The 24,452-nt window shown below is 41.8% G+C and overlaps 5 protein-coding genes, 2 long non-coding RNA genes and 1 pseudogene across 10 annotated transcripts; 1 reads left to right on the top strand and 7 right to left on the bottom strand.

Moving 5' to 3' along the window:
- Window positions 1-50: 50 nt before the first annotated feature.
- On the bottom strand, window positions 51-2,043 carry LOC120287833 (kinesin-like protein KIN-14A). Of its 3 annotated transcripts, none has more exons than XR_005546097.1 (3): window positions 1,979-2,043; window positions 1,098-1,214; window positions 51-404 (listed from the first exon to the last, which is right to left on the bottom strand). XR_005546097.1 is itself a non-coding variant. In XM_039301242.1 (3 exons), exons 1-3 carry the CDS (start codon window positions 1,982-1,984, stop codon window positions 267-269), a joined length of 231 nt encoding a protein of 76 aa, XP_039157176.1. In that variant the 5' UTR covers window positions 1,985-2,043; the 3' UTR covers window positions 51-266. The 3 variants fall into 3 exon arrangements, 1 of the variants encoding a protein (XP_039157176.1); XM_039301242.1 differs by having other exon boundaries at window positions 1,128-1,214; XR_005546098.1 differs by lacking the exons at window positions 1,098-1,214; window positions 1,979-2,043 and adding an exon at window positions 916-977.
- Window positions 2,044-2,611: 568 nt separating this feature from the next.
- LOC120287830 lies at window positions 2,612-4,136 on the bottom strand. 2 transcript variants are annotated; one of them, XR_005546095.1, is made up of 4 exons: window positions 4,123-4,136; window positions 3,967-4,040; window positions 3,302-3,481; window positions 2,612-2,770 (listed from the first exon to the last, which is right to left on the bottom strand). It is a non-coding gene; the product is annotated as an uncharacterized LOC120287830 (long non-coding RNA). The 2 variants fall into 2 exon arrangements; XR_005546094.1 differs by lacking the exon at window positions 4,123-4,136 and having other exon boundaries at window positions 3,967-4,110.
- A 51-nt stretch (window positions 4,137-4,187) lies between these two features.
- LOC120287829 lies at window positions 4,188-4,838 on the bottom strand. Its single transcript, XR_005546093.1, has 3 exons — window positions 4,813-4,838; window positions 4,548-4,671; window positions 4,188-4,276 (listed from the first exon to the last, which is right to left on the bottom strand). It is a non-coding gene; the product is annotated as an uncharacterized LOC120287829 (long non-coding RNA).
- A 1,773-nt stretch (window positions 4,839-6,611) lies between these two features.
- LOC120286792 lies at window positions 6,612-7,754 on the top strand (annotated as a pseudogene).
- Window positions 7,755-8,800: 1,046 nt separating this feature from the next.
- Window positions 8,801-12,240, bottom strand: LOC104415545. Its single transcript, XM_010026873.3, has 7 exons — window positions 12,040-12,240; window positions 10,923-11,017; window positions 10,636-10,715; window positions 10,498-10,553; window positions 10,270-10,382; window positions 9,426-9,487; window positions 8,801-9,332 (listed from the first exon to the last, which is right to left on the bottom strand). The coding sequence occupies exons 1-7, from the start codon at window positions 12,194-12,196 to the stop codon at window positions 9,044-9,046; spliced, it is 852 nt and encodes a 283-aa protein (XP_010025175.2). The 5' UTR covers window positions 12,197-12,240; the 3' UTR covers window positions 8,801-9,043.
- Window positions 12,241-13,404: 1,164 nt separating this feature from the next.
- LOC120287428 (BTB/POZ domain-containing protein NPY3-like) lies at window positions 13,405-14,773 on the bottom strand. Its single transcript, XM_039300221.1, has 2 exons — window positions 13,838-14,773; window positions 13,405-13,746 (listed from the first exon to the last, which is right to left on the bottom strand). The coding sequence occupies exons 1-2, from the start codon at window positions 14,387-14,389 to the stop codon at window positions 13,405-13,407; spliced, it is 894 nt and encodes a 297-aa protein (XP_039156155.1). The 5' UTR covers window positions 14,390-14,773.
- LOC120286222 (root phototropism protein 3-like) lies at window positions 14,431-15,787 on the bottom strand. Its single transcript, XM_039300220.1, has 4 exons — window positions 15,513-15,787; window positions 15,305-15,374; window positions 14,769-14,960; window positions 14,431-14,655 (listed from the first exon to the last, which is right to left on the bottom strand). The coding sequence occupies exons 1-4, from the start codon at window positions 15,623-15,625 to the stop codon at window positions 14,431-14,433; spliced, it is 600 nt and encodes a 199-aa protein (XP_039156154.1). The 5' UTR covers window positions 15,626-15,787.
- A 3,245-nt stretch (window positions 15,788-19,032) lies between these two features.
- Window positions 19,033-22,456, bottom strand: LOC120287835 (alpha-crystallin domain-containing protein 22.3-like). The gene is made up of 3 exons (XM_039301243.1): window positions 22,242-22,456; window positions 20,220-20,587; window positions 19,033-19,855 (listed from the first exon to the last, which is right to left on the bottom strand). Coding segments are annotated over exons 1-3 (609 nt in total). The 5' UTR covers window positions 22,244-22,456; the 3' UTR covers window positions 19,033-19,616.
- Window positions 22,457-24,452: the final 1,996 nt, after the last annotated feature.

The following is a 24,452-nucleotide window of genomic DNA, read 5'->3' as shown; positions in this document are numbered from 1 at the left end:
AGTCGCTCTCAAGATGAACCTTTGTCAAGTTAGCATCAATATCCAAATACTCACCTTTGAATTCTCTCATTCAAATTGTCAAAACTTCTTAGATAATGGTCCCTAAAGTGACGCTCAAACTGAACAACCCCTGAACTAAAAATGGTAAAACTCAAATAACCTAGGAAAACATCAATCTTGTTCTTCAATGTGCGGTTCATTTGCCCCATAAGCAAATTTTGAAGCCTAGAGGAGATATCCAAAATTGTTACCTCTTCGATTCCATTTTATACAATATCCTGACACGTGAGACCCATAACTCTCTTCGATTCCATTTTATGAATAAACGTAAAAACAGCATCTCTAATTTCCGCAAGAATCTCATGCTCTCTGGAAGCACTTGCCTTGATGACAGCGGCCAAAACCTGCACTACCATAATATTGGCAATTAACTATGATATATTTTAAGAAGTTCACCATTATCAACAGAAATAACAAAATTATGCAGAATGGAGTAAATACTAAATTAGATGAATAAAATGTCATAAACGACCGCAATATCTTTCTATTTTTTTGAAACATCCATTCACCAGCATGCTATAATTCTTTCTAAAATAGTAAAAAAACATTTATCATTCAGGCCCAATTTCGTGGAGACCAGAAATTGTATATTCATGAAATATACTGTACTTACAATTACTTGATTAGCTTTTTGCTCATGCTTCTGATTCTAGCACTTGAACATTTGAGTTTTCTTTGACATTGAACATGTCAAATGTTTAAGACATAAAACTGTCCATTTCTTGAAGAATCATCTCAATACTCTGTTGGGGTCAGGATTTTCCAAAATTAAGAGATCCAGATAAATAGATAGTCCCATTCATTCAGCACAGGAAAACTGAAGACAATTAAATATTAGAGAACTGCTGAGCTAACCTCTAGACATATGGGACCTTTCAGAATTTCAGCACATCGATCTCGGCACGTTTCAGTTTTTCTAGTAGCTCCAGTAGCATTTCAGTCTCCGGAGCAAATTGTGAAGTTCCTAATCTATCCAAAAGAACATGGTCAAAGCAAGAGTCAAAGGGGCCTACAGTTCAAACCAGAAATGTACTTACGATTTATGAACTAAGAAGAGTGAGAATAACCTCTGATTTCAGCTTATATAGGGAGTCGATCTCAATTGCAGCAGCACGTTTCTCCGAGAGGCAGATTCGAACACGATTAAGCCACTCCTAAAAGAAATAAATTTTTTTCTTAAAAAGGGTGAGTCAGAATTAGAAAATCAACCAACTTATGATAACTTTCTGCAGCAAGAAAGGGCGTGCCGGATACAGAACACAGCATGCACTGAAACAGAAAATCTCATTTAATCCTTATTGGCGTGATTGTGGTAATTTTCTTTATCAGATAAATGGAGATATAGGAATAATCCCATGAAAACAAAAAGGAATAGTCCCAAGTCAATTTGAAAATTCAACGAGACCCATTTTCAATCAATGTATGCCAAATTGAAAGGTATCAGCCAGAAAAAGCCAGATATGCACCAGATGAAAACAAAATGTCCTCAGTAAATCACGTCACCAATATAACGATAGAAGTCCATGTGATCATCCACTGGACCTGATAAATCAAGTGTACCATGTAGAGCCATGTCACTCCAGTCATGGGCATCATCACACTGCAGAGGGCACACTCACAAACATTGACAAAACCCAATTCAACTTCAGCCACTTGGGTGGAAAAAAGAGAAAAAAATTTAACAGTTGTTAATCGGAGAACCATGCAGAAACCAGATTAAGAGAAATGGCTTTTTAATCTAGACAAACCAGCAAAGGGTAACACTAAACTGTAGAACAAGAAGCAAATAGGTCTTCTAGATGAGTAGAGACCAAACCTATGACATTTTTCTCACCACGTAAAAGAGACGATTTAGGTAACTGTAGGGATATGGCTTAATGTATCTTGACCCACAAAATCAATCCTAATAGAGAATTACCTCCATCAAAGAAATTTTCTGTGCCAGTTTCTCGCTTCCTTTGACAAGGATTCCTAAGCGACAGCTTCTATAAAAGGTTTTCCAACTCCAATAACTGGAACAAAAGTACATAAATAATGACAATATAAATTATGCAAAGAGAAGTGGACAAAATGAACTCTTATCTTAATCAAAGGTCAAATAAATTCACATTATACCTTTGAAGATGACAAAAGAGTAGATTCAATCTCCGGCCAAACTTCTTTGCCTCTTCAGCATACTCCTGTACAGATTTTAAGCAAATTACTGTAAGTCACTCGACTAGACAGAGTGCAGGTATATCAAATGCCACAACTTCACATTCTTCTTCTTCAGAACCTTCAATTTAAGATGTCCGGGCTCGTTACGGCATGGTATCAAAACTCAACAATTCAGTGACATATTCTAAATCTGCCCTCTCCAAAGCATTAGTAGAGCCCAGAGAATGATTTTCAATTTTTTGCGAGGCAACTTCTTACACCTTCTGCCCACCTCTGCACGTCGACTAACTTCTTTGCCATGGTAAGTACCTGCATGTGATTGAAGTACACATTCATACATAGTGAATCATATGCACATAATCTGAGAAAGAATTTCATGTAGCTAAGGCTTTGAACTAACAGGATCCATGTCAAAACCAGCCCAAAGAAATTGTTCACCTTCTTTCAACAGTTTTTGATAAATATCCTTAGAGAAAGGATTTTTAAGAGCATCGGTTGACTGCAACAGCCATTGATCCGCAAGATGAGCCAAAGTAGCATGGCCACCTTTTACCTACAAGAACATATAATCCAGAAGAACATTCTCCCTTACTGAAGAACAAAAGGCAAACTAAAATGACAATCTTGACAAGGACAATCAACTCCAGCACAATATTAAAGAACAAGAGGAGATTAGCACAGATTCCAAACCTCACTAAACACCACTAAATATCACTTTGTTCTTCATTGACACATTTATTCCAACACCAAACAATTATGCAGTGACCTTGGTAGAAAAGAATTTCCTAGAATGTACATAGTTTGCCAGTCAACCAGTAAAAACATTGGCAACTAAGACCAAAGCAATAAAACCAACTTCAGCTAGACTCTTCCATAAAACAAAGATCATATAATACCTAGTAAGTACAAAATGAGACGATCCACCTTGCTTAAGATTGACATCTCATCCAGTCATAAATTTATAGAATGAACACCAAGGCTGAAGTTGTTTTAATTGCTGCAATTTGTTTTCTACATGCTTTATTCGATACCTCATCCAGTCTCTTTGTTAATTGACTAAGCAAAGTCTTGTATCTGACAATACCTTTTCGCTGAAGAACTTGTTTCGCTGGAGAAAGATCTTTGCTGGAGCACCTTACTCCTTTGAGTCTCCTCACCATTGTATTTATCGACAGTGAGCAGCAAGTCACTTTAACTCTGCTAATGTATGACGGTCAAGGAAGCAATGTTTGCTGGGTTTGCATTCACAGATGTGTTGCTAGTGCTGCACAAAAGGGGTCTGATGATGAGATGAGAATTACCAATTTCTGGCTTTAAGCCCAAAATGATGATGAAGAAACATTCATATGATTGGGTGATCCATTTCTTTGAATATGAACCCAACCAAAGAAGATGTTATTTACGGTGCCATGTTGGATCAAGAAGACAGGAAAGTATATGTCACCAGCAATAATGTGACAAATCAAAATTAGAACCAGTAATCAGATTTTTCCTTGCAAATTCAATCGTATCATACGCTTTTTAACATTATGACTTTAAGGATGTATTTCATTAAGACAGAGGCCCTTGTCATGAATGCTTTCACTCATTGTGCCCGGCTAGGTGGAATAATCCAAGTTCCATGAGTTCAAGATCCCCCTTCAGGGGCAAATGTTTTTGACATTGCATGGCACATGTACTAGGCTTGTATTTGCACTACAAATCAACTAATTTGACAGGATAATAAACCAGAACACAGTTTCCACATACCTCAAGACAAACAAAAGCAGATGGCCTACAATCACATACAACTGATATTGCTGACATATAATGCACTTAGGATCCTACAAAAAAACCAATTCATCAACTAGCATCGTATTGACAAAGTCATCAGAAAGCAAGAGTTAAACATGAAAGGTCGAGTACCTCCTCAGTCCCCATTCAGGACGTGTCCGTGGTGGCATTGGAGATGATTTTACAATGCCATTTTTCAAAGTCGCTCCCTCCAACTTTTCTCCTTTGTATAAATTCTAAGTAATTCTTTCGCCAGAAAAGGTGATGCTTTTCTATCATAATTACTCTGCATATTGCACAAGAAGGCAATTAGGGACATTTCTGTAATATGGAAAGACCTCCTAGTAAGCAAAACTTAACTTTAGAAAAACAACTGTTATAACAGCAATTATTAATCCTTCCCATCAGACTAATGAAAGAGGCAAACACGGAAATTATGTTGATGATGATCATGAGCCCATCACAAACTACCAAAACCAAAAAATAGTCCCAGTAAAGATAGTCAAACGCACAACAGACGCCGCACCACCCGCACAACAGACGCCGCACCGCCTCACCTAGTTTCCGCGTCTTGTTGGCGAGAACGCCGAGGTAGTGCGTGACTCGATCGAGCTTCGCGTTGGAATACTCCTGCAGTTCGCTCGCCTCTTGTCTCAGCTCCAAGTAATCCTGCCTCCCAAGCTGCATCCGGAAATCGCTCTTCTCAGAGCTCAGCAACAGAGAAGGAATCGACCGAAGCAAGAAAAAAATTCGAAACAGGCAAATCCCCCAACTCAATCGGAGCCAAAACAGAGCGCGAGACGATCGAGCGTTTTGGAAAACCTGGACATTGTCCGCGAGCCGCTGGAGCTGCGAGGGCGGCGAGGAGGCGGAGGCGGCGGCGGCGGAGATCGAGTACCGCCGCACGAGGGGGCGCTTGGCCGGTGCTGGTCGTCGGCGTCGAAGGAGGCGGAGGTCGACGACGACTTCCGCGGCTCGAAGCCGCTCTGGACCTTAGAGGCCAGCGGGAGCTGCGAGGACGGCGAGGAGGCGGCGGCGGAGATCGAGTACCGCCGGACGAGGGGCCCTCGGCCGGTGCTGGTCGTCGGCGTCGAAGGAGGCGGAGGTCGACGACGACTTCCGCGGCTCTGAAGCCACTCTGGACCTTACAGAGGCCAGCGAGAGCTGCAAGGGCGGCGGCGGCGGAGATCGAGTACCGCCGGATGAGGGGGCGCTCGGCCAGTGCTGGTCGTTGGCGTCGAAGGAGGCGGAGGTCGACAACGACTTCCGCGGCTCGAAGCCGCTCTGGATCTTGGAGGCCAGCGGGAGCTGGGGGGGCGGCGAGGAGGAGCGGTGGCGGCGGCGGAGATCGGAGTACCGCCGGACGAGGAGGGCGCTCGGCCGGTGCTGATCGTCGGTGTCGAAGGAGGCGGAGAAAGATTTTTGTGAGAGACTTCGTGTGGGGGAAGACAGAAGAGAAAGGGCACTTCAAATGCGAAGGGCGGGAGAAGGACGCGGCCATTAATGAAGAGAGAGAAGGACGCGGCAAAAATTTGACTAAAAATAAAAGTGGGACCCGGCTCCACGTGTCGACACGTGTCGTATCCTGATTGGGCGGACGCACGGTGACGTGGAACGCCCGGCGCACCTAATATTTTGTCGCGCGCGTGGCTTATGGGGTGGCTCGCGAGTGCGCCGCCCGTGCTGACCTGGACGTAGGGCCAAGCCTTCTTTAATTTTTCGGTCGGATTGATTTCTGAATTTGTTGAATGAGGTCTTCAACTTTAGACAAATATATAATGAGATCCATACACTTTCAATTTATTTAATATAATTTTAAAATTTTTAACATTTATTTAATTTAGTCGTTAGACTATATGAAAATATTTAAATGACCCTCTAATTTTATTTGGATATGCAATACTACGAGATGTTGCAAAAGTGCAATGATATTATATATTTATGATCATTAATTTATGTAGTGAGATCAGTCTTTGTAATGGTATGCAAGGAAAAATAAGGGTTCTTCACATTATTTCCAATCCTAAGTTAATGGATGTTCAAAGCTAATACTATTTTGATATATATAAAGAGTATGTGTTAAATATTTATTTGATGATGATAATATCTTGAATCATATTGATACTCACGAAAAATGAGACAGTCGGATCATGCTACTCACAAAAATCCTTTCCATTTCTATACATGTTCTTAGAAAAAGTTTATTACTATTCTCTCATTAAGAAAATCGACATAAATGTGATGACGTGTTATGTTTTTTTCCTCTAATTTTTTCTAACGCCCAAATTCCCTTTCTTTCCTCCTTCCCTTCGGACGTCCCCTTCTCTACGTACGTGTCCGCCGAACGCGTGCAATCCTCCACGTGGTCCCCCTTCCCACCGCCACTCAGCGTGACGTGGCAGCAATCCCGAACGAAGTATATACAAAGGCGGCCTCGCCGATTCGATCTCGTCCGTCGACCTCTTAACTCGCACCGAATGCTCTCTCGCTTGCACTTCTACTCTTTCTCATGCAGGCTGTCATCGGCGACTAAACTCTGCTGCCGTCGCTACCATCATCACCGCACGACTAAGCTCCCGACAGCGTTGCTTCCGGCGAGCCGTCGGGTTCCGTGGCGATCGATGGCTTCGGGAGGAGACCAGTTTCCGCCGCAGAGGCAGGAGCGGCAGCCCGGGAAGGAGCACGCCATGGATCCTACACTCAGTTCAGCAGCACTGACTACAAAGCCTTCCAACAAGCTCCAGGGCGGGTGGCGCTCGTGACCGGAGGGGACTCCGGGATCGGGCGGGCCGTGTGCCACTGCTTCGCGCGGGAAGGCGCCACGGTCGCCTTCACGTACGTGAAGGGGCGGGAGGACAAGGACGCGCAGGACGCGCTCCAGATGCTGAAGCAGGCGAAGGCCCCCGACGCCAAGGACCCGATGGCCGTGGCGGCCGACCTTGGGTTCGACGAGAACTGCAGGAGGGTGGTCAATGAGGTCGCGAATGCCTATGGCCGGATCGACATCCTGGTGAACAACGCGGCCGAGCAGCATGAATGCAGCACGGTCGAGGAGATCGACGAGGGTAGGCTCGAGAGGGTGTTCAGGACTAACATTTTCTCTTACTTTTTCACGGTTAGGTAAGGATTCCATTACTTTATCATCACCAGTAAAGGTAATGAGGGCATAATCATTTCAGGAAGTGATGACAAATTTAGACTGTCATTAGGTGTTGTCATCAGTCTAGCAATTATCAGTTTGTAGATCACCTCTTGGCGTGTATGGCATTGTCTGCGCAGGCACGCGCTGAAGCACATGAAGGAAGGCGGCTCGATCATCAACACCACGTCGGTGAACGCCTACAAGGGCAACGCCAAGCTCCTCGACTACACATCCACCAAAGGCGCGATCGTGGCCTTCACAAGGGGCCTCGCGCTCCAGCTCGTGGACAGAGGCATTAGGGTCAATGGGGTTGCGCCGGGCCCGATCTGGACCCCGCTGATCCCAGCATCCTTCACCGAGGAGGAGACCAGGAACTTTGGGAAACAAGTTCCCATGAAGAGGGCTGGCCAGCCCATCGAAGTTGCGCCGTCCTTTGTGTTCCTCGCGTGCAACCACTGCTCGTCCTACATCACCGGGCAAGTCCTCCACCCTAATGGTGAGAGTTTACAGTCTCTTAATTCTGAACATGCTGTCCTTTTCCTTTTCAAGTGAGATTGAAGCGTGACTGTGTGCCCCGTTGCATTTCTGGCCTCTTGCAGGTGGAACGATCGTGAATGGATGAGGATCGGCGATGGCAAGGCTAGGCTGCATGTTTTGCACTTTTGCTTTGGTGGGTCTGTTTTTGTGTGCAAATAATGCTATGGTTTCATGGACTGGTATGGTGGGGATATGTAGTCTCTAGGGATGTTTCATGGAACCTGGGAGTCCTTTCTGTAGAAATGGGAACCTTTTTGCTGCTCAGACCTCCAATATGTTATCTAGTACTTTTGTTGCGCCAGTTCAGGTTTTTCGCTTGTGTTGTGGCGTGGTTTTTTGATAGAGAACGCAAAAAGCAAGGTGGAAGACTGATCAGTGCAAAAAATGGCATTTTCATGAGGATGTTAGGAACGACAGATGACGTCATTCTTCCTTTTCTCTTCCCAAAAAATTGGATGACATTGTCAAAGTAGCAAACTAGACCCGTCCAAATGATTGACTGAGAGTGTTAAAAGAATTAAACGGACCATAAATGAATTCTAAATGAATTTACAATTTATTTAGATTTAATTCACCCCAATCAGATCATAAATGGATGAGAATTGGATTTGCACTTTATTTAGATCTAGTTCATCTTTATAATTTTTTTCATTTTTTTTCGTTCTTGTTCACTCTACACTGCGCTCTTCCTTAGTTTGGGTACGAATTTTTGTGGATCGAGTTAAATATAGAAATATTTTAATCATTATAATTTTTTTCATTTTTTTCGTTCTTGTTCACTCTACACTGCGCTCTTCCTTAGTTTGGGTACGAATTTTTGTGGATCGAGTTAAATATAGAAATGTTTTAATCATATGGATCGAATTGAGTATATATTTTCATCCTTAGTTTGGGTACGATCGAGTTGGGTATAAATTTTCATCTTAGTTTGGGTACGAATTTTTGTGGATAAATATAGAAATGTTTTAACCATATGGATCGAATTGGTTATAAGTTCTCATTGATGATAATGAGTCAAAATGGATTTAAGTCACAGTTTGGATAGGCCGGATCATATATCTATTTAGGTCGGACCATCCAAGCTCGAACTGACAAACTCGATGATTAAGCCAAAACTGACAAACTCGATGATTGAGCCTAAAATATCAAAAGTGGGAAGCTGCAACCAAGTCCAAAACTTGAACGAAGCTTAATACTCTGTAGACCGAACCTAGTATTTATACTTGCATGTGGTCATTGTCTCGACAGAAGATACAGACAAAAAGACACAGGTGGGAATCAAGTACTCTCTAGGATCCTGATATAGCCAACGCTATCATGGGGACAGCAAATCTGGCTGTGCAAATGGGAAACTTCACCTAGGCAAGAGAAGATTCACTCTGCTCCATCTGGGTCCTCGTCAGAAACGAACAAGGACTGAGGAACGACCGCGCTATCGTTGGTCGGTTCCTCCGGAGAATCGACTCCGGCGTCTTTCAAACCAAGGCGTTGCATACAAACGTCATCGTAAGCTTCCAGGTTCAACCCCGATCCGAGAAACAGTTCTGCCTCATCCACGAATCTGTCCGTTCGTCCCATTAGGAAAGGCCTCGCAGCATCACGTAAGAGCGTTTTGAACTCCCTTTGTCTCTCTTCGGGTGCCTTCAGCTTCCTTTGGTCATCCCTGCGAGGGCAGGTCGGAGAACGGGTAAAATGGACGGCCAATAGAAGTTTACCGAATCAAGCAACGGATATCGTGAGGTTCATGGTAGACTACCTTCTCAACGATGACTCAATTGTACCGAGCATATGGTGCACCACTACATCGACATCTTCTTCCTGGACATAACCAAAGGCTTTAAATTCAAATATGGAAACAGAGCACGATGTCAATCATTCGCCTAGAACTTATCGCTATCATTCGACCAGTGCCATACCGGGAATGACATTGAAGTAACTACCCATATGCATGATTTTTGGCAGTTCTCGGCATCCAACATTCTATGTGAGTTATGACTAGATCATGCCAGTAGTTAATCAAAGCAGATTAAAGGCACTGAGCACAGATCAACTACGGCAGGATTGAAGCACGGATTATTCAATGGAGGCAAGGAAGAAGAATCAGATAGTAAGGAAAATGCATCCTTGCCTTAACTGCTAGGCCAGCAATGGGCTGAGCAGTCACTAAGATATTCATGAAATAATCTTAAATTGAAGTCTCCATCCAGTAAAAGAGAAGAGAGCTTTGAGCAGGTTGAATGTATTCCTCATTTCCTCCTGTTCTTTTAGCAATAATATCTCGCATATGGCAAGAGCTCTTCCTTTAAGCATCGATTTTTCTAATCATCGCGAAAATGAAACAGGGGAGCGTTTTGGATATAGCTTATTAGTTATGTACTTCCTAAACACTAAAACAGCACAATGATAAAAGAGGTAATCCAACAACATACTACGGATCCATATCCATTAGTAGAATGAATGCATTAACTTATATGAGTTTCCAACCGCAGAGAGACTTCTCAGAGAGAGAATCTTTTTTTTTTTTTTTTCCATTTCGCATTATGTACATGTCACTATGAAAGTATATCAGCCAAACTGAAAAACTGGTATCGAATACCAACCTGCATTAGAGCTTGAATTTCCCTCTTCAACCAACTATAAAGCCATGGATTTGACTGAAGATATTTTCGAGACTTCCAAAACCGCTTTATATCGAATGCATCGCTTAAGAAACCTGATTGAACACACTTTTTACTGAAAAAGCTAACAGGTTTTGTCAGGAAACAAATATACAGCTAGATAGCATCATAAGTCAGGTTAAAGAACCTGATTACAAGCATAAGAAATACCTGGTTCAGCATAATAGCACTGTAGCCTATATCTATGCGCTTCTGTGAAGAAAACACTGCAAATAACAGTAAGATTAGTGAGGGCATAAGTCAACATTCTGAAAAGCGTAGATAAGAAATATTTGACATAATATTTACCTATCAGAAAATATCTGACTAACATAATGCCGTTCAAAAGAACTTCCATCATAACCATGGATAATCGAAAAGTTTTCAGTCTGCACGAACAAATTCATTCCATTCAATCAGTAAATATGGCTAAGCATCGCAAGATGTTAAAATTCTCAATGTTTCAGAATAAGGAGCTAGTGTCAACAGCTTAAGTTTCAACACTATAAAATCAAGTGAACAGAAAATGAATTGAAAACAAAAGACCATCTGTGGAGTTCTCTCAAAATGGATGAGTGCAAGAAATGGTTGACAACCTTACAAAATGGACACTTCAAAGAACTTGGAGCTTCAGAGTACTTGCTAGCAACCACTTTAGTCCACTGCACAATGCATTTGTAGCAGAATTTATCTGCAGCATTACATCATTTTTGTTAGAAGTACTTTCCTGAGCACTGGAATTCGTAACATGTCACACTCTACAACAATGGCACAACCGAAGGGTATCCCAGAAGAAAGAATTCGCTTGATAAGAAGATTCGCTTATGTTAGCTTGTGCAACTCTTATTTTCTATAACACTACCAAGGAGCAACTTTTCAACAGGCTATGCTGGTTATCTCCCTTCTTTTCCAAGCAATTTCGAAAGACACCCCCATGTGCACATAATCTGGCAGCACATTCAATGTCTGTATGCAAGATAGGTCGTGCACTCAAATAACACACAGAGACAGTACACGAGCTCCAGCACTGTCTAAAACAACACGACCCATGTAGATGTCGACACTTGGGGACCACGAGGATGCTGACTCATCCATCACTGTTGTCATTCACCATATAATGTGGGACTTGGGTTAGTATTACATATATGAAGCAACATAGTTTGGCAACAGGGACAACATCGCGCTTGATGCCTCGTGCCATCAATTGCTATCAATTGCTAATCACTTTCTCCTCACCGTTGCAAAATTGCGAACTTTCCTTTAACTACTGGACCTTTACATCCCCTTAGCCCCCTTCTGATAACTAAAAAAACGTTTCAAACAAGAACAGGGCCATCAATCTACTACGAAACCCACCAGGATTCATCCAACAGATCACAAAAAAAAATCACTAATCTCAGATAACAAACAGTCGCAGAAGAACATAACTCAGAGAATCCAATCATCTCCCGAATAAATTCAGACAGCGATTCAGCCAAGTCGAGATTCCAAGACTCATGCGATTCTTACAGCAAAATGACAGGGGGGATGGACTCCTCTCATCTGGCGTACACCAAAGCGAAAAATAGATAAAGGGCAAACCGTTTTTCTGCAAATTTCGCAGCTTTTCGGTCTGATTGAGGGACTAGAGACTTACCCATTTGCCATCGATGGAAGAAAAAAGAAATCACAATTCACAGAGAGAGAGAGAGAGAGAGAGAGAGAGAGACGTACGGAAACAGCGATCCAAGTAGGATTCTTGGAGCTGTGGAGTAGGGGAGAGACAGATTGGACATGGGTGAGAGCTAGAAGATGAAGAAGAAGAAGGAGAGCTCTCGGTTTCTGCCTGCTGCTCCTGGCTCTTGCCCATACCGTTTCGTTGCTCTTCCATTGTTTCACAAGGTCAAGCTCATGTAATCGGAAGACGTTATATGATGGTTGATGGTTTTCACTTTAAAGAATAATTGATGGGGTTTATGCCTCCAGTGGTAGAATTAGAAAGGATAAATAACACAAATAGTCTTTAACAAAAAAATAAAATAATAATAACACAAATAGTCCATAAATTTTAATCTAATGTGTAATGTAGTCCTGAATTTTAGAATTATTCAACAAAATTCATGAATTTTTGTTCAATATATAATATAATCCTTAAATATTTAATTTATTCAATATGATTCTTACACTTTTATATATATATAATTTAGAGACTAAATTGAAAATCTACCAAAAGTTCAAGGGTGACATTATACAAATTTAATATTAATGAATTATATTGCACAATGAATTAAATTTATGAATTATTTATATAATTATCCATTTTAGAATTATGCTAGTTGTAAAATTTCATAATATCTATTTTCATCCACTATTTATTTTTTAATTTCATTTTGATGTGAAATTCCAATTGCAGCTTCAACCCAAATGATACGAGTGATTCTTAAACTTTTTTCTAATATTTAATATGATTTTTTGAATTTTTTATTTGTTCAATCTAATTACTGAATTTTGAAAAATTCGCTCATTTACGTCTTTCATTAAATGTATTGCCATGTTACGTGAATTTTCTGACATCTATTTAGTGGGTCAAATTATTCATTTTCTCAAGTTAGAAAATAATATTTCCTTTCTTTTTGGCTAAAATAATGAGAGAGATTTCATAAGGAAGTTGCATGTAAGTCATGTGGACCCTAACTTTAACAAATCCAAGGTCAATATGGGGGTGCCAGCTACAATGTTAGAATCTTTAATAGAAGTACTACATTTGGTGGATTTTTGCAAATTGAAAGACTACAAGATCGAACAAAAATAAAGCAGATTCATCACATTGAACATCGAAAAAAATTCGACACCCATTTATTATCCCATCAAAATTCTAAGGGTTGAAAGGAAAGGGAATTTTCCGGCGCTACACCATTCTCAAAGTTGCTGACCATACACCACTTAATCGAGATCCAAGCAAAGCCAAACAGAGAAGAGAGACTAGCATCTAAGCCATGAGCACAACCCATTAGCATGTCGCATGGAGCATGGGTTAGCATGAAAAACTCTTTCTCTTCTCTCTATTTGGCTCCCCTCATTTGGGTCCGAAGCTTCAACCTACACTGCTGCAACTGCCTTATCTGGGCCTGCATCACATCCACCTCTTTCTTCATCATCCTCACCTCCTTCTGTGAACTCAACCAGCTGTGGCTCGAGCCGTGGCTCGAGCCGGGTACTGGTTCTCAGGACCGCCTGTGTGGCAGTTCTTCTATAATCTGATCGGGAGTTGGTTGCCGACCTCATCATGTTCACTTGCTCCATGAGGATGAATCTTGCCATCATGTCCAGGGGCAACCGGTCATTCTTCAACGAGTGCTCTTGCGCTTCTTTCGACAGTCTGTGGTAGTCCATTGCCTTGCAAATTCCCATCCTCTCAGCCTCTGTTATGTTAGGATGTGCCTTGATGACAATTCGATACAAATATGTTAGAATCTAGTGCAACTACACGATCGAATTGTAGCAACTAAAAAGCAGCAAAAACATTCTGTACCTTGATGTACATGTCAATAGCCCTATAGAGGTTATCGTTGCAAAACCGAGCATCTGTTGGCAATGCCTCTGCAAGGGACTGGAAGTCCCTGACCGAGAGTCTCTCCTCCCTCGCCACAAATGCGAGGTACCCATCAACCAGTCTTCCTACAGCGAATAGTTTTGGCGGATGATTTATCCAGACAACAGAAACATAGCATTGCACCACTCTGATAACAACTCCGACATCGTACGTAGTATCACCATCTATGCGGTTCTTCACCAAGAGATCGCGCACGCTGCATTTCTCCAACATGATGGCTATTCTTCTCTCCAGCCTCTTTACCAGATCAGAGTCGCTCTCCATTAGTAGACTCACTTTGAGAAGGTTAAGCAGAAAATTGCAAGAGACAGAATTTTCCTCTAAGGGAAGTACCCTTATCAAGCTCTCGATTGTAACTCGTTGCAACTGGTAAGTTAGCTTCTGGGCCGTCAGATTGTCAAGCAATGTCACTCTCGAAAGCCATTTTTTGGTCCATGCGGCCATAGATTCACCGATAAGGTCAGGTTGCATCCCTTTCCTTTTGCACGCATCTACCACTTCTAAGAAATGGTCTATCCGCAGCAGCGAGACCTCCTCAAACCACCATTGATCAAGAGAAACTTCGACTTCTGAGTATGTCGACCTATTCCTTGAATACCAAAGAGGGCTGCGTCGCAGGTACTGAAGCTGAATGCATTATGATCGGTGCAGGCTTTCCATGCTATGGCCTCTGAGCACCGGTTCAAAATTTTCAACTGCTTGGCCCAAGGAGATATGGCCTCGCAACTTTTAAGCACCTGGAATAAGTCTTTCCAAGATGAGAACATCACATAACTTAAAAAGGCCTCGGTTTGGGGAATGAGGTTGGATTCGTGATAATCATTACTCATTTCCAAGAAATGTGCAGCACAGTACAGAGGGCAATATTCGATGCCGTTAGATCAAGCTTCAGACCGTAACAGAATCTCACTACCAACTCAAAAGTTTTCACTCCGCCAGGAACGTTGTCTAAGTTTATAGGCGTGGACTTCTCGCTGTCTGCTTTTCCTTTCCTTTCAAATACCAATCGGTTTATGTAGCCACTTCTTGAGACCATGGGAAGCTGGACATCATAAAGCAAGGATAGTTCAAGCAAATTGCAATATGTACGTAGAATTGAACTCTATGGTTGGCGATTGCATATTCTGCTTCAAATGAAAGGACAGCTTGAGCTTTCGGCACTACCATGTTCTACATTTAGCAGTTCAATAAGACCCTAGAAACATGAAATCTACTCTAAATACATGATGCAAAGTAAAGAACTGCACAGCTGCGGAATATGTTATCATGTCCAGGGAAATGCAGGTTCAACTAGTCCTAGTCAGATCGTCGTTGACATCAGAGTTGATGCATTCCCAAACTTTTAAGTAATGTAAAACATACGATGATTCAGACAACAGGGTGTACCTTGTGCAAGCGAAAGCTGTGATTTCCCAGTTGTATGATGAGATCGCTAGCAACTCCCGTCTGCATAATCCTGCATCAATTAGTTTATCAGTCAGCTGCTGTCGCCGCATCAAACAAAATACGGGAACTGCAAAGGAGCTGCAGCATTTCCATGAACATCAACACTAGCAACAAGAGAGACAAAGGGCAGAAAGTGAAGTAGCTCTACCACTTCTTGCCTCGCCGTTCTAGAGTCCCCGCTGCGAAATCTGCAGAACCATCACTCGCTGCACCAACTACCGATCCATCAGGTTTCGCACTACCCATGATCGTCTTATCCATCTTGGATTCGAAGAGAACTTGTGTTTAGAGCATACACTGATGAAGTTATCAGCTGGAGGACATGGTTTTATAGCAGTTTCGCGCTCGGCTACGTCGCATTACGACCGAAGTTCTAGGAGCCTCCTTCACTCCAGCAGGACCAGCACAGGTGTAGTAGTCAAACCAGTAGTAGTTAGGCCATAAAGAGGAGGTTGCTCCCTTTTGCTCTCTCTCCCTCGGTCGCTGTCTAGACGATGGTGGACGGATTGGAGCTGTTGTCTGGTGCATTCTCGTCCGCTCGTGCACAGAGGGGACACGCCGCGCTTTTCTGTTTATAGATGCCAATCTCGATCCACGATGGACGTGGCCATCCTCCAGCAAAGAGAGCTTTTTTAGCAGACAAAGAGAATCGGGCACGAAAAAGAATACTACATTTATTAAATTGCGTCTTCATCAGCTGCGCTTTTCAGATAATACTAAATGTATTGATTGATGCGCTTTTTGATGCGCTTTTTCCAAGATACAACGGGTCATGATTTTGTAGGTACCACGTGGTAGCAAAGCACATTCATGTCTTAATGGTCCAGAAGCCACCTGGCTTGGATAACGACATGATTTGCTAACAACGTATACTTTCACTAATTTTATGTTGCTCCTTCTCTTTTTATGGAAAAAAAAAATGGCACTAAAATCTATTAGGAGTTGCAAGATTAGTGAATCGATGTGCTTTTGAATTTTGGTCACAACGGCTGAATAATCATAGTTATTAAGATCTACACAAGTAACACTTTCTGCTCTATGGCAAAAGAGAGAAAAAGAGAGAGTTAGAACTTAGGTTTAGTGCTTGAATTAGGGATGCAGTAACCTTTTGAGATAATTACAAGGCAAGTCTTAAAATCTGTCAGAATTGTGCACTTAAGTTCTAGAATTTATTCTGTCCCTTTGAGTCTTAACTTGGGATTTCGAGGCGCTTTAAGTCCTTCATTTGATAGAAAGCTCGATTGGAACAAAAATAACAAGTTTTAGGATTCATATACCTTAAATAAAAGTATTAGGACTTAAATATATGAAGCTAATAAAATTTAAGACTTACCCCTTAATTATACCTAACTTTCTTGAAGTGGTGAAATGTAAATTTTTTTCAATTCACTTAAATTTGTGTGCTTTAAAATAGTGTGTCTTCTTGCACTTTAAAATATGCGTAGTGATGTTGAGTATGTCACTCCCAATTAGATAGGCCGAAATACAATTGTATATATCTATAGTAGAATATATGTAGTAGTGAGTGTGTAAAAGTTTAAAAAAAAAAAAAAAAAAAGGAGGAGGAAAGAAAATCAAGAGAGACTTGGAGGTCAATCAACATGATCTTCCACATTCAAAAAATCAAGAGAGATCGAGAAACAAATCAAAGTAATCTTTTCACATCCGAAAATTACGAGAGATTATGAGATAAATCAATGTGATTTTGTATCGTACAATTCTAATTGTGATTGCATTTACTCCTATAAATATGAGTCTTGTGAGAGAAATCCACAAATTGAAGATGGTGAGATATTTATCTTAGGATATAGTTGTATCCTATTATTTATCATAATGAAAGTTTGAAGTGGATTACAATCCTATGCTTTTTCCTTTTGTTTTGAATGGTTTTTCATGCTAAAATTATGACGCTATTTATTATTTTTCCCTTCGCTTTGGAGGATTTTCCACATTAGAATTCTAGTGTTATTTACTATTCATCTTTACCGCTTTTATCCAATATTTTATCTTAATTAATTTTCACTAAAATAATAATGAGAAAATTATTCGAGCCTTCTTTACAAATATCATTGTTTTTCCCAACACCAATTATCATGTGCCAATTATCATGTACAATACTTGAAGACCCTAATTTGAATAAGATTTAGTCCATAATCTAATAAATCGAACCGTTCATGATTCAAATCAAAACGATATACAATGAACTTTTCTCCTAAAAAGCGAAGTCGGTCTTTGCAAAAATGTTTTGAATGGAAATGAGCATTTCCCAGTCCTTCCCTTCAACGGTCATCTCATCCTTTCCGGCCCCTCTTCTCCTTCATCTTTCTCGAAGCAGAAAGCACGCAGAAGCCAAGCGCGAATGGCGCTCCCCTTCCAGCCGCAATGCCTCCACTCCCGTCACTCATTCCACTCGCATCACATCATCAAGACGGGAACTTTCCCCTTCGGCAACGACCTTCCCGTTATTGCATCCGAAGGGCATTCGATTCTTGCGCACAGACGCTTCTCGAGTAGATCCGTTTTCTCGAGAAAGAAGAAGCAGCGATCCGGGTCGCAGAGGTTCACGAGGTTCGTGCTCAAATTGATACCCATCGTCGCCTCGCATCTCGCGGCGTCGCCCCATCCGCTGCTTCGGATAGCCGAGGAATTGGGGGCGGCGGCGGAGACGGGAGCGGGGGAGGATCGGGGTTCCGGGGAGGCTCCGGGTGGTGGGGATGGTTCGACGGCCGGAGGCGAGGCGGGGGGCGGAAGTTGGGGTTTTGGGCGATCCTGGTGGCGTGCGGATTGAGCTTGATGTTGGTGGGCGAGATGGAGAGCCTCGCGGTTTGCAGGATTTTGGGTCTGGGATTGCTGGGGCTCGGCTTGATCGGGTCGTGGAGCAAGAACAAGGGCGCGGCGGCGGCGGCTAAAAATGGGATCTTGGGGATGTGTTTTCTTGGGGCGGCGTCGTTTTGGGGCTGAGAAAGGAGGAGGTGCTGCGGAAGGGTTGGGTCCAGGGGCTAGGATTGAGGAGACGAAGAAGAGGGCCAGGAAAATTATGGTAGCTTGGAGAAATACTGATGAGAATTCTTTGGATAAGGGGACATGATGGAAAGAACGCAGAAATTGGGCGATTTCCATGCGTGTTTTCTTCGGGAGAATTTTTGGCGACAAGCGACGATTTCGCGAGTCGAATTTACATCCTCTGTTGTAATTCAACTTCATGAAATGAAAGTATTTTGTGAGTACCATTCGTTGGTAACTTGTATGTTATTATTAGAATTCGGACAGCATGGCTATGCTTTAGAAACTTTTATGGTATCTCAGATGTACCGTTCAACATCAGGACGCGTCGCTGTAACTGAGTATAAAAACGCCGTAGCATGTCATAACAATGATTTATGACAATACGGCGAGTTGCTGCAATCAAGTTTCAAACAATAGTAAAAAGAGTGGGATGTAGTACACACTATATATATCCTAGAAATTCTCAAATTATGCTAGTACCACTTGTACCTCTCCTCTTTTAACAAGATCAGCCGGTAGACAAACCCAAAGGGGGCGAGAACCTTGCATGAATTTGATTGTCAGCCAAGTCTCGAAATGTTCAGTAGAAATGCTAGGGGTACCATATTGCAAATGGACCATCCGGACTCATAAGTTTCATCACTTTGCAACCAGAAATAGACTTTTATGCGACACTCGACACTGTCATGTAAACAATGATATTACATGTCAATAATATGTTGTTTGCTGAAATTGTGAACATGCACTGAAAATGAGGCCACCTAAGCATGACACCACGGCCCGCCAAGTAACATAATCTATGGGGAAGGCTCTTGCAATTGGCATTCTTCCTGACATTCATCAAGTTAAGAACGAAGTGCAATTGATCTCAGCTCTCTAAACCATGCTCAGATTTGAATAGCAGAACTGACTTCTGCAGTAGAAAGAGAGGCAGTAAAAACCTAACGCTCTAGAGGGGCATGAGCCAAAGAAGTCCTTAATGGAGACTCCCAACTCCTAGAAGACATAGAGGGACATGAGCCAGAGAGGTCCTTAATGGAGACTCCCAACTCCTAGAAGACATTTTAAACGTTCTCAAACTAGTACATGTCGCAATCCTCATTTCTCCTCATGCTCTTGAGGAAATTCTAAACGTTGCAGCATTCTTCTTTTCTACCCCGCTTGCCAAATCAATAAAGCCTACATCTGCATCATGATTGACAGCTAAAACAGTATGATGCTCTTGCCTGTGCTCTTACAGAAAGCTCTAGTAGTGCCTCTTCTTCACAATACCTTCTAAAATCCCATTAGTACCAAAAAAACCAGTTAGCTGTTGATGATTAACAGGACCTGGTAGCTGAAATGAGATTGAGAAGTGTCCAGGTGGGCATAAGTTTTGCGTCATCTTGAAAATTTGGGAATCCTTCACGACCGTCTTCTCACCAGTAGTTGTTACTCCTTTTATAAATATTTTTCCATCGGGCTCCACATCACATCTGAAATCCTCTGCATCGGCAAACATGGTCAGATTCAAAACAGCAAACTTTATGAGATGTGCAAATGAAATCAGAAATATCCACTTTACAACAAGTCTAAGAACATCACAGCATCCAGATTATAAAAGTAACATCTGAGTACACAATTAACCGGTATAAGGCAAACTTCAATTCGAAGAGATCTCACTACTGATCCTCATAACTTTCAGTGACATCAGCAAATATTCGATCATGCTTCAACATACTTTTATTTGGCTCCAACATAGCAAATCAAGTTAAAGCATTTCAAACTCACGAATCTCTCCTAATAATATAGAATAAAGAATAACCAGTGAACCAAAGTATTTAATAACTAACAAAGTGCCAATACATACTTTCATCCCTTGAGACTCCTGGAAGGGAGACCCTAAACAGGTATGAGTCCTCGCATTCTCCAATGTCTACTGCTCCGACAATTGGTCCCATCCTTCCCATAGCTGCACTGCCAACCAGTCCAACCCCAGATTTAGCGGCGGCAAGCAGTTTGTCCCACTCTTCTGTAGAATGAGAAGGGAAATACATGATGGAGGGCCCAACACTTTCCCCAGCTTCTGTCTCCATCTCCAGCTGTGAAGGGGCAACATTGCTATGTGATATAGGTGGACCAAAATATGGCACGCTATTGAGAGGTGCCACATCAAGGATTGGCAGCTGTGGGTCTATGTGCTGCTCGGTTCCATTATTTGTCCTTCCTCTTGATGACCTATAAGTTAAATAACCAAGAGGTGCCCAAACATTAGAAATTTCATTAATGGGATAGTAGTACCAACCAACTTCTTGAATTTTCATACAATATTTCCATTGAATATAATAACAATACATACATATCGCCAACAAACCTTTCAGATCAATATCAGCTCTTAAAGGGATTTATAAACATAGGATAAACTTGATAAGAAATTCAACAATACAGCAGAATCTTGTCATAATTACTGCCTAATTATGGAAGTATTCTCCTCCCTCATCTTAACAGAAAAATATCCATGACACAAATGGCCTATTTGGTAAGACTGAAAATCAAGTGCTGACAATTTAACTACTGAATTTTAAGCGTTCATAATTTTAAGTGTCAAAAATAGAATTATAAAAGTTATTTAATGACAATTAAACTGATAGCTGAATATCATTAGTCACTTACCTAACATAGAAAAAAAGGACCATAATCGGTGGGCTTTCTCAATATATTTAGCAAAATTCTATTTACCATTGTTTATTTTTCTATTGATAGAATTAAGTACCTTCTCCCACACTTACCAGATCAAGTCGATATTTTGACTTAATTGATATTTAAGTCAAAATTTATTTTTTTTGGTAAGGAAGTCAAATTCTATTTATTAAACAAGCTTAATCTCATCAAGTACTGAATTTATAGTTTTCAGAGCTTAATTGGGTTACCAAACAGGCCCTAAGTCATTGGAAAATAACTAGGGTTTTGATATCTCTTTGTGGCTTTGATACCATGTGAAACTAGAAGATTAAGGTGGGGAAGGGGGTTTGAAACAGAACTATCGGGGATCAATTATGCATGCCTTATCTAGTTACACTATATGCAATATGACTGCACATAAATACACAATTGAAATGACCTATACTGATAAGTAGAATTACCCCTTAACAAAAACCATTAGCTATATTCTCTTAAACTTCTCCTATTATTCGTAAAGATAAAACTGCAGCTCAGACCCCGGCACTTTGGTCAAAGTTACAAATATCTCTCTCCTGTCCATACTCTGATTTACAGATTTCAGACACTAACATTAGAAAGGTAGGCTTTCTTCTAGAAAAACAGTTGAAAGGGAATTATTACAGAGTGAAAATCAACAGCTCACGTCAACTTCTTTCTGTGAGATTCTTACTTCTAGCTGCCATCCGAAACCGATTATACCTACCTCATTATATGTTTAATTCAACTTAAATAAATGACGAGTGGCTGAAGAATCGCAAGAAAGTCTCCTTCACGATGCACGCACGCTAATACCTTCAGTGATGAATACAGGCCGGGGTCAGAAAAGCTCAACACGCAAACATACAATAGAGATTCAGTCAGGTGATCTACACGCAAAGGCTTCGAATTACACAACCCTCGTCCTCAACAATGAAGGGTTAAGTAAAGCTCTACGCTATGAACCCAACTTATATGTAAGGAAAAGCTAGCCACCCAGTGCTCAAAGCCCCCACCTTTAAGCTTCACTTTGCTCAACAGTCAACAGAGCTCACCAATTCATACCAAGGCCGAGGATCAAATGTCCGTACCACTCACCCGCATTTGACAGAACCACATGAACAATTTCACTCTCCCAACTCGCCTAGCATGCCCAAAACAACTATGCATAGAAAAGAGTTCCATTCGTACTCACATTTCCAGATATCCACGAATGGTCAAGGGGTCACCAGAACCGCTCGTCGGCCCCGGGATTTGCGAATCCGGAACGCGCGTTCCCAAGCGGCGAATCGCCCGGATGCCTCGATCGCCGGACGCGGCGTTCTTCCAGCGATCTCGGCGTTGACGGAAGCCGATCGAATCGAAGCCCTAGAAATGGAGGAAGGGGAAGAACTTGCCTACGCGAGGTCAGCCTCTTTTGGGCTTTTAAGATGTCAAAAGGCTTTGTGGGCCGGGCAAAAGAGCTTTCTCTACGACCGTGGCTAAAAGTCTTCGGTCAAAACAATAAAATAAAATGGACCGTTGGATTGATTTGCATTGAATTTGAGCCGTCCATTCCACAGTTTAGTGTTCGCAACACGAATATTTGAACGCTCATGAAACGCCCCACGAGGCCCGTGAACAGTTTAAATTTAGATATTTGACTTGTGAAGAACCAACATGAATACTTATAATGTTCTATTGTATTGACTAGGTTGTCTTAATACCTTGTTCCGGGAGTTAGGAAAAGGAATTCACAAATCTTATGACAGTGGCGTAAATAGGATTTGACCATACGAGATAAGGGTTAGGAAAACAAGATTAGACAAACAAAGGGGCACGCATGCGGCGGCAGTATTCTTTTTCATGAAAACGAGAACAATGTTTCTTTTACTTGTGTGACCCATTGAAGAACACAAGTTATGTCAAAAACGTGATTGACAAGGGTAACTGATCTTTTCCAGCAAGCAATATACGAAAGAAGAAAAGAAAACTGGACAAGCTGATCTTGATTGAGTTGAGAAATTGCTCCTCTGTTTTGCCAAGATGTGTGAATTGTCAATAGTTGGTGTCTACTTTCTTTAAAAGGATAATGAATCCTTTGTCTGTCGAATTTATGAATGACAAAAGAACTGGACACAGAACACAATCTGTTTTCTCCGCAGCCACATCAACACTTGTTCATGCTTAAAAGGATGTCGCGCCAAGATCGGCAAAGCAAATTTTGGTGTTGGTTGGGGCCCAGCAGCTGAAAGGAGATGCAGAAGGCTCTGGGCTGGACATAAGTTCTCAGCTGTCATCTCGAACATCATCCCGAACCTGGGGAGCCTCTGCTGATCGTTGTGGTCACTCCCTTAGTTGTGACCTTGCAGTTGGCTTGAACATCTCAAGTCAATGCTGCAGCACTAAAAAGAGTGTAACTAAACTTGAGTATCAACTCAATCCTAGAATAGGATTACTTACCCCAGATCGAACACGAGAAGGAGTGCAGTGACGTTCTTGCGGGCAACAGAACCGAAGTTACAAGGAGCAGAACTGCAGCCGTGGGACAGGCGAACTTTGGGTCTGTAGGCATTATGAAGTTAGACCACTAGTATCCAGGCTCTTGTGCACCAGTCACTGTACCAAAGTAACAAATCATTCAAAAGTTAAGTAGCAAGAAAGTCATTCTGTATGGCTGTTATAAAATTGAAATGAAGGATTATCTCTTCTTCAGTGTAGCATATTCAGCAACTTTTAAATCTGGCAAAACAAGACAGTTCTGGGATGCTTACAAGTCCGATGTTCACCAGTCTCCTGGCTGCAGTCTCAGTCTTTGGAACTTCTGTTTTCATGGCCGCCATAAGATCATTTCATTCGTTCTCCGTTACCATTCTTGGATTTGGTTGATCTTCGAACTAGGTCTTGCGCTTTTGTGTGTAGCAAGGTCACGCTCAAAAGAGTGACCAAAATCTCAGAAGACGCTTCACAGGTGCAGGGTGGTGTTTGAGATGAGAACTTATGTCTTCCCGGAGGCTTCTCCATCTCGTTTCAGCTGCCAGGCTCCAGCAAAATCGAACTCTTTTTGGCTGATGTTGGTGCAAGTGTAATTTTTTAGGGAGAAGTGAAGAAGCAGATGAATAGCTGATGGATGTCTATGTGGCTGACGAGGAAACAGACTTCATTTGCATTCACTCCTCATTTGGGAAAAGAGCAGTAGGTGTTATTACACCTATGGTATTTTGAGGTCAAGAAAACAATTCTTTTTGAACAGAAAACGTGTCCATATAACAATACTCAATGATGCATAGATTGTTCTGATGCAAATATAAGACAGATGAAGAGGGGGACATGCTTGGACTCCCCAGATGGCTTTTCTTGTCTGCTGTGATTGCGCCTGGAATGCCATTTAATTAATCTGGAGCTTCTAGTCCTGATGTCTGATTTC

The sequence above is a fragment of the Eucalyptus grandis genome, chromosome 8, assembly GCF_016545825.1.
Source record: "Eucalyptus grandis isolate ANBG69807.140 chromosome 8, ASM1654582v1, whole genome shotgun sequence".
In the NCBI taxonomy this organism is placed as follows: domain Eukaryota; kingdom Viridiplantae; phylum Streptophyta; class Magnoliopsida; order Myrtales; family Myrtaceae; genus Eucalyptus; species Eucalyptus grandis.
Note: the sequence above shows the minus strand (reverse complement) of the source record. Positions and strands in the feature narration are given on the sequence as shown.

What these genes read in the sequence shown, in the direction of transcription:
- LOC120287833 (XM_039301242.1), bottom strand. An exon ending in TATATAAGCTGAAATCAGAG is followed by an intron (nt 405 to 1,127) that starts GTTATTCTCACT and finishes ATGGTAGTGCAG; the next exon opens with GTTTTGGCCGCTGTCATCAA.
- LOC104415545 (XM_010026873.3), bottom strand. Translation starts at nt 12,196, where the DNA reads ATGGAAGAGCAACGAAACGGTATGGGCAAGAGCCAGGAGCAGCAGGCA. An exon ending in AGTCAGATATTTTCTGATAG is followed by an intron (nt 10,554 to 10,635) that starts GTAAATATTATG and finishes TGTTATTTGCAG; the next exon opens with TGTTTTCTTCACAGAAGCGC. An exon ending in ATTGAGTCATCGTTGAGAAG is followed by an intron (nt 9,333 to 9,425) that starts GTAGTCTACCAT and finishes CTGCCCTCGCAG; the next exon opens with GGATGACCAAAGGAAGCTGA.
- LOC120287428 (XM_039300221.1), bottom strand. Translation starts at nt 14,389, where the DNA reads ATGCAACCTGACCTTATCGGTGAATCTATGGCCGCATGGACCAAAAAA. An exon ending in CTATTGACATGTACATCAAG is followed by an intron (nt 13,747 to 13,837) that starts GTACAGAATGTT and finishes ATTGTCATCAAG; the next exon opens with GCACATCCTAACATAACAGA.
- LOC120286222 (XM_039300220.1), bottom strand. Translation starts at nt 15,625, where the DNA reads ATGGATAAGACGATCATGGGTAGTGCGAAACCTGATGGATCGGTAGTT. An exon ending in ACAGCTTTCGCTTGCACAAG is followed by an intron (nt 14,961 to 15,304) that starts GTACACCCTGTT and finishes TATGATGTCCAG; the next exon opens with CTTCCCATGGTCTCAAGAAG. An exon ending in CGAATATTGCCCTCTGTACT is followed by an intron (nt 14,656 to 14,768) that starts GTGCTGCACATT and finishes GACTTATTCCAG; the next exon opens with GTGCTTAAAAGTTGCGAGGC.
- LOC120287835 (XM_039301243.1), bottom strand. An exon ending in AGGAGTCTCAAGGGATGAAA is followed by an intron (nt 19,856 to 20,219) that starts GTATGTATTGGC and finishes TTGCCGATGCAG; the next exon opens with AGGATTTCAGATGTGATGTG.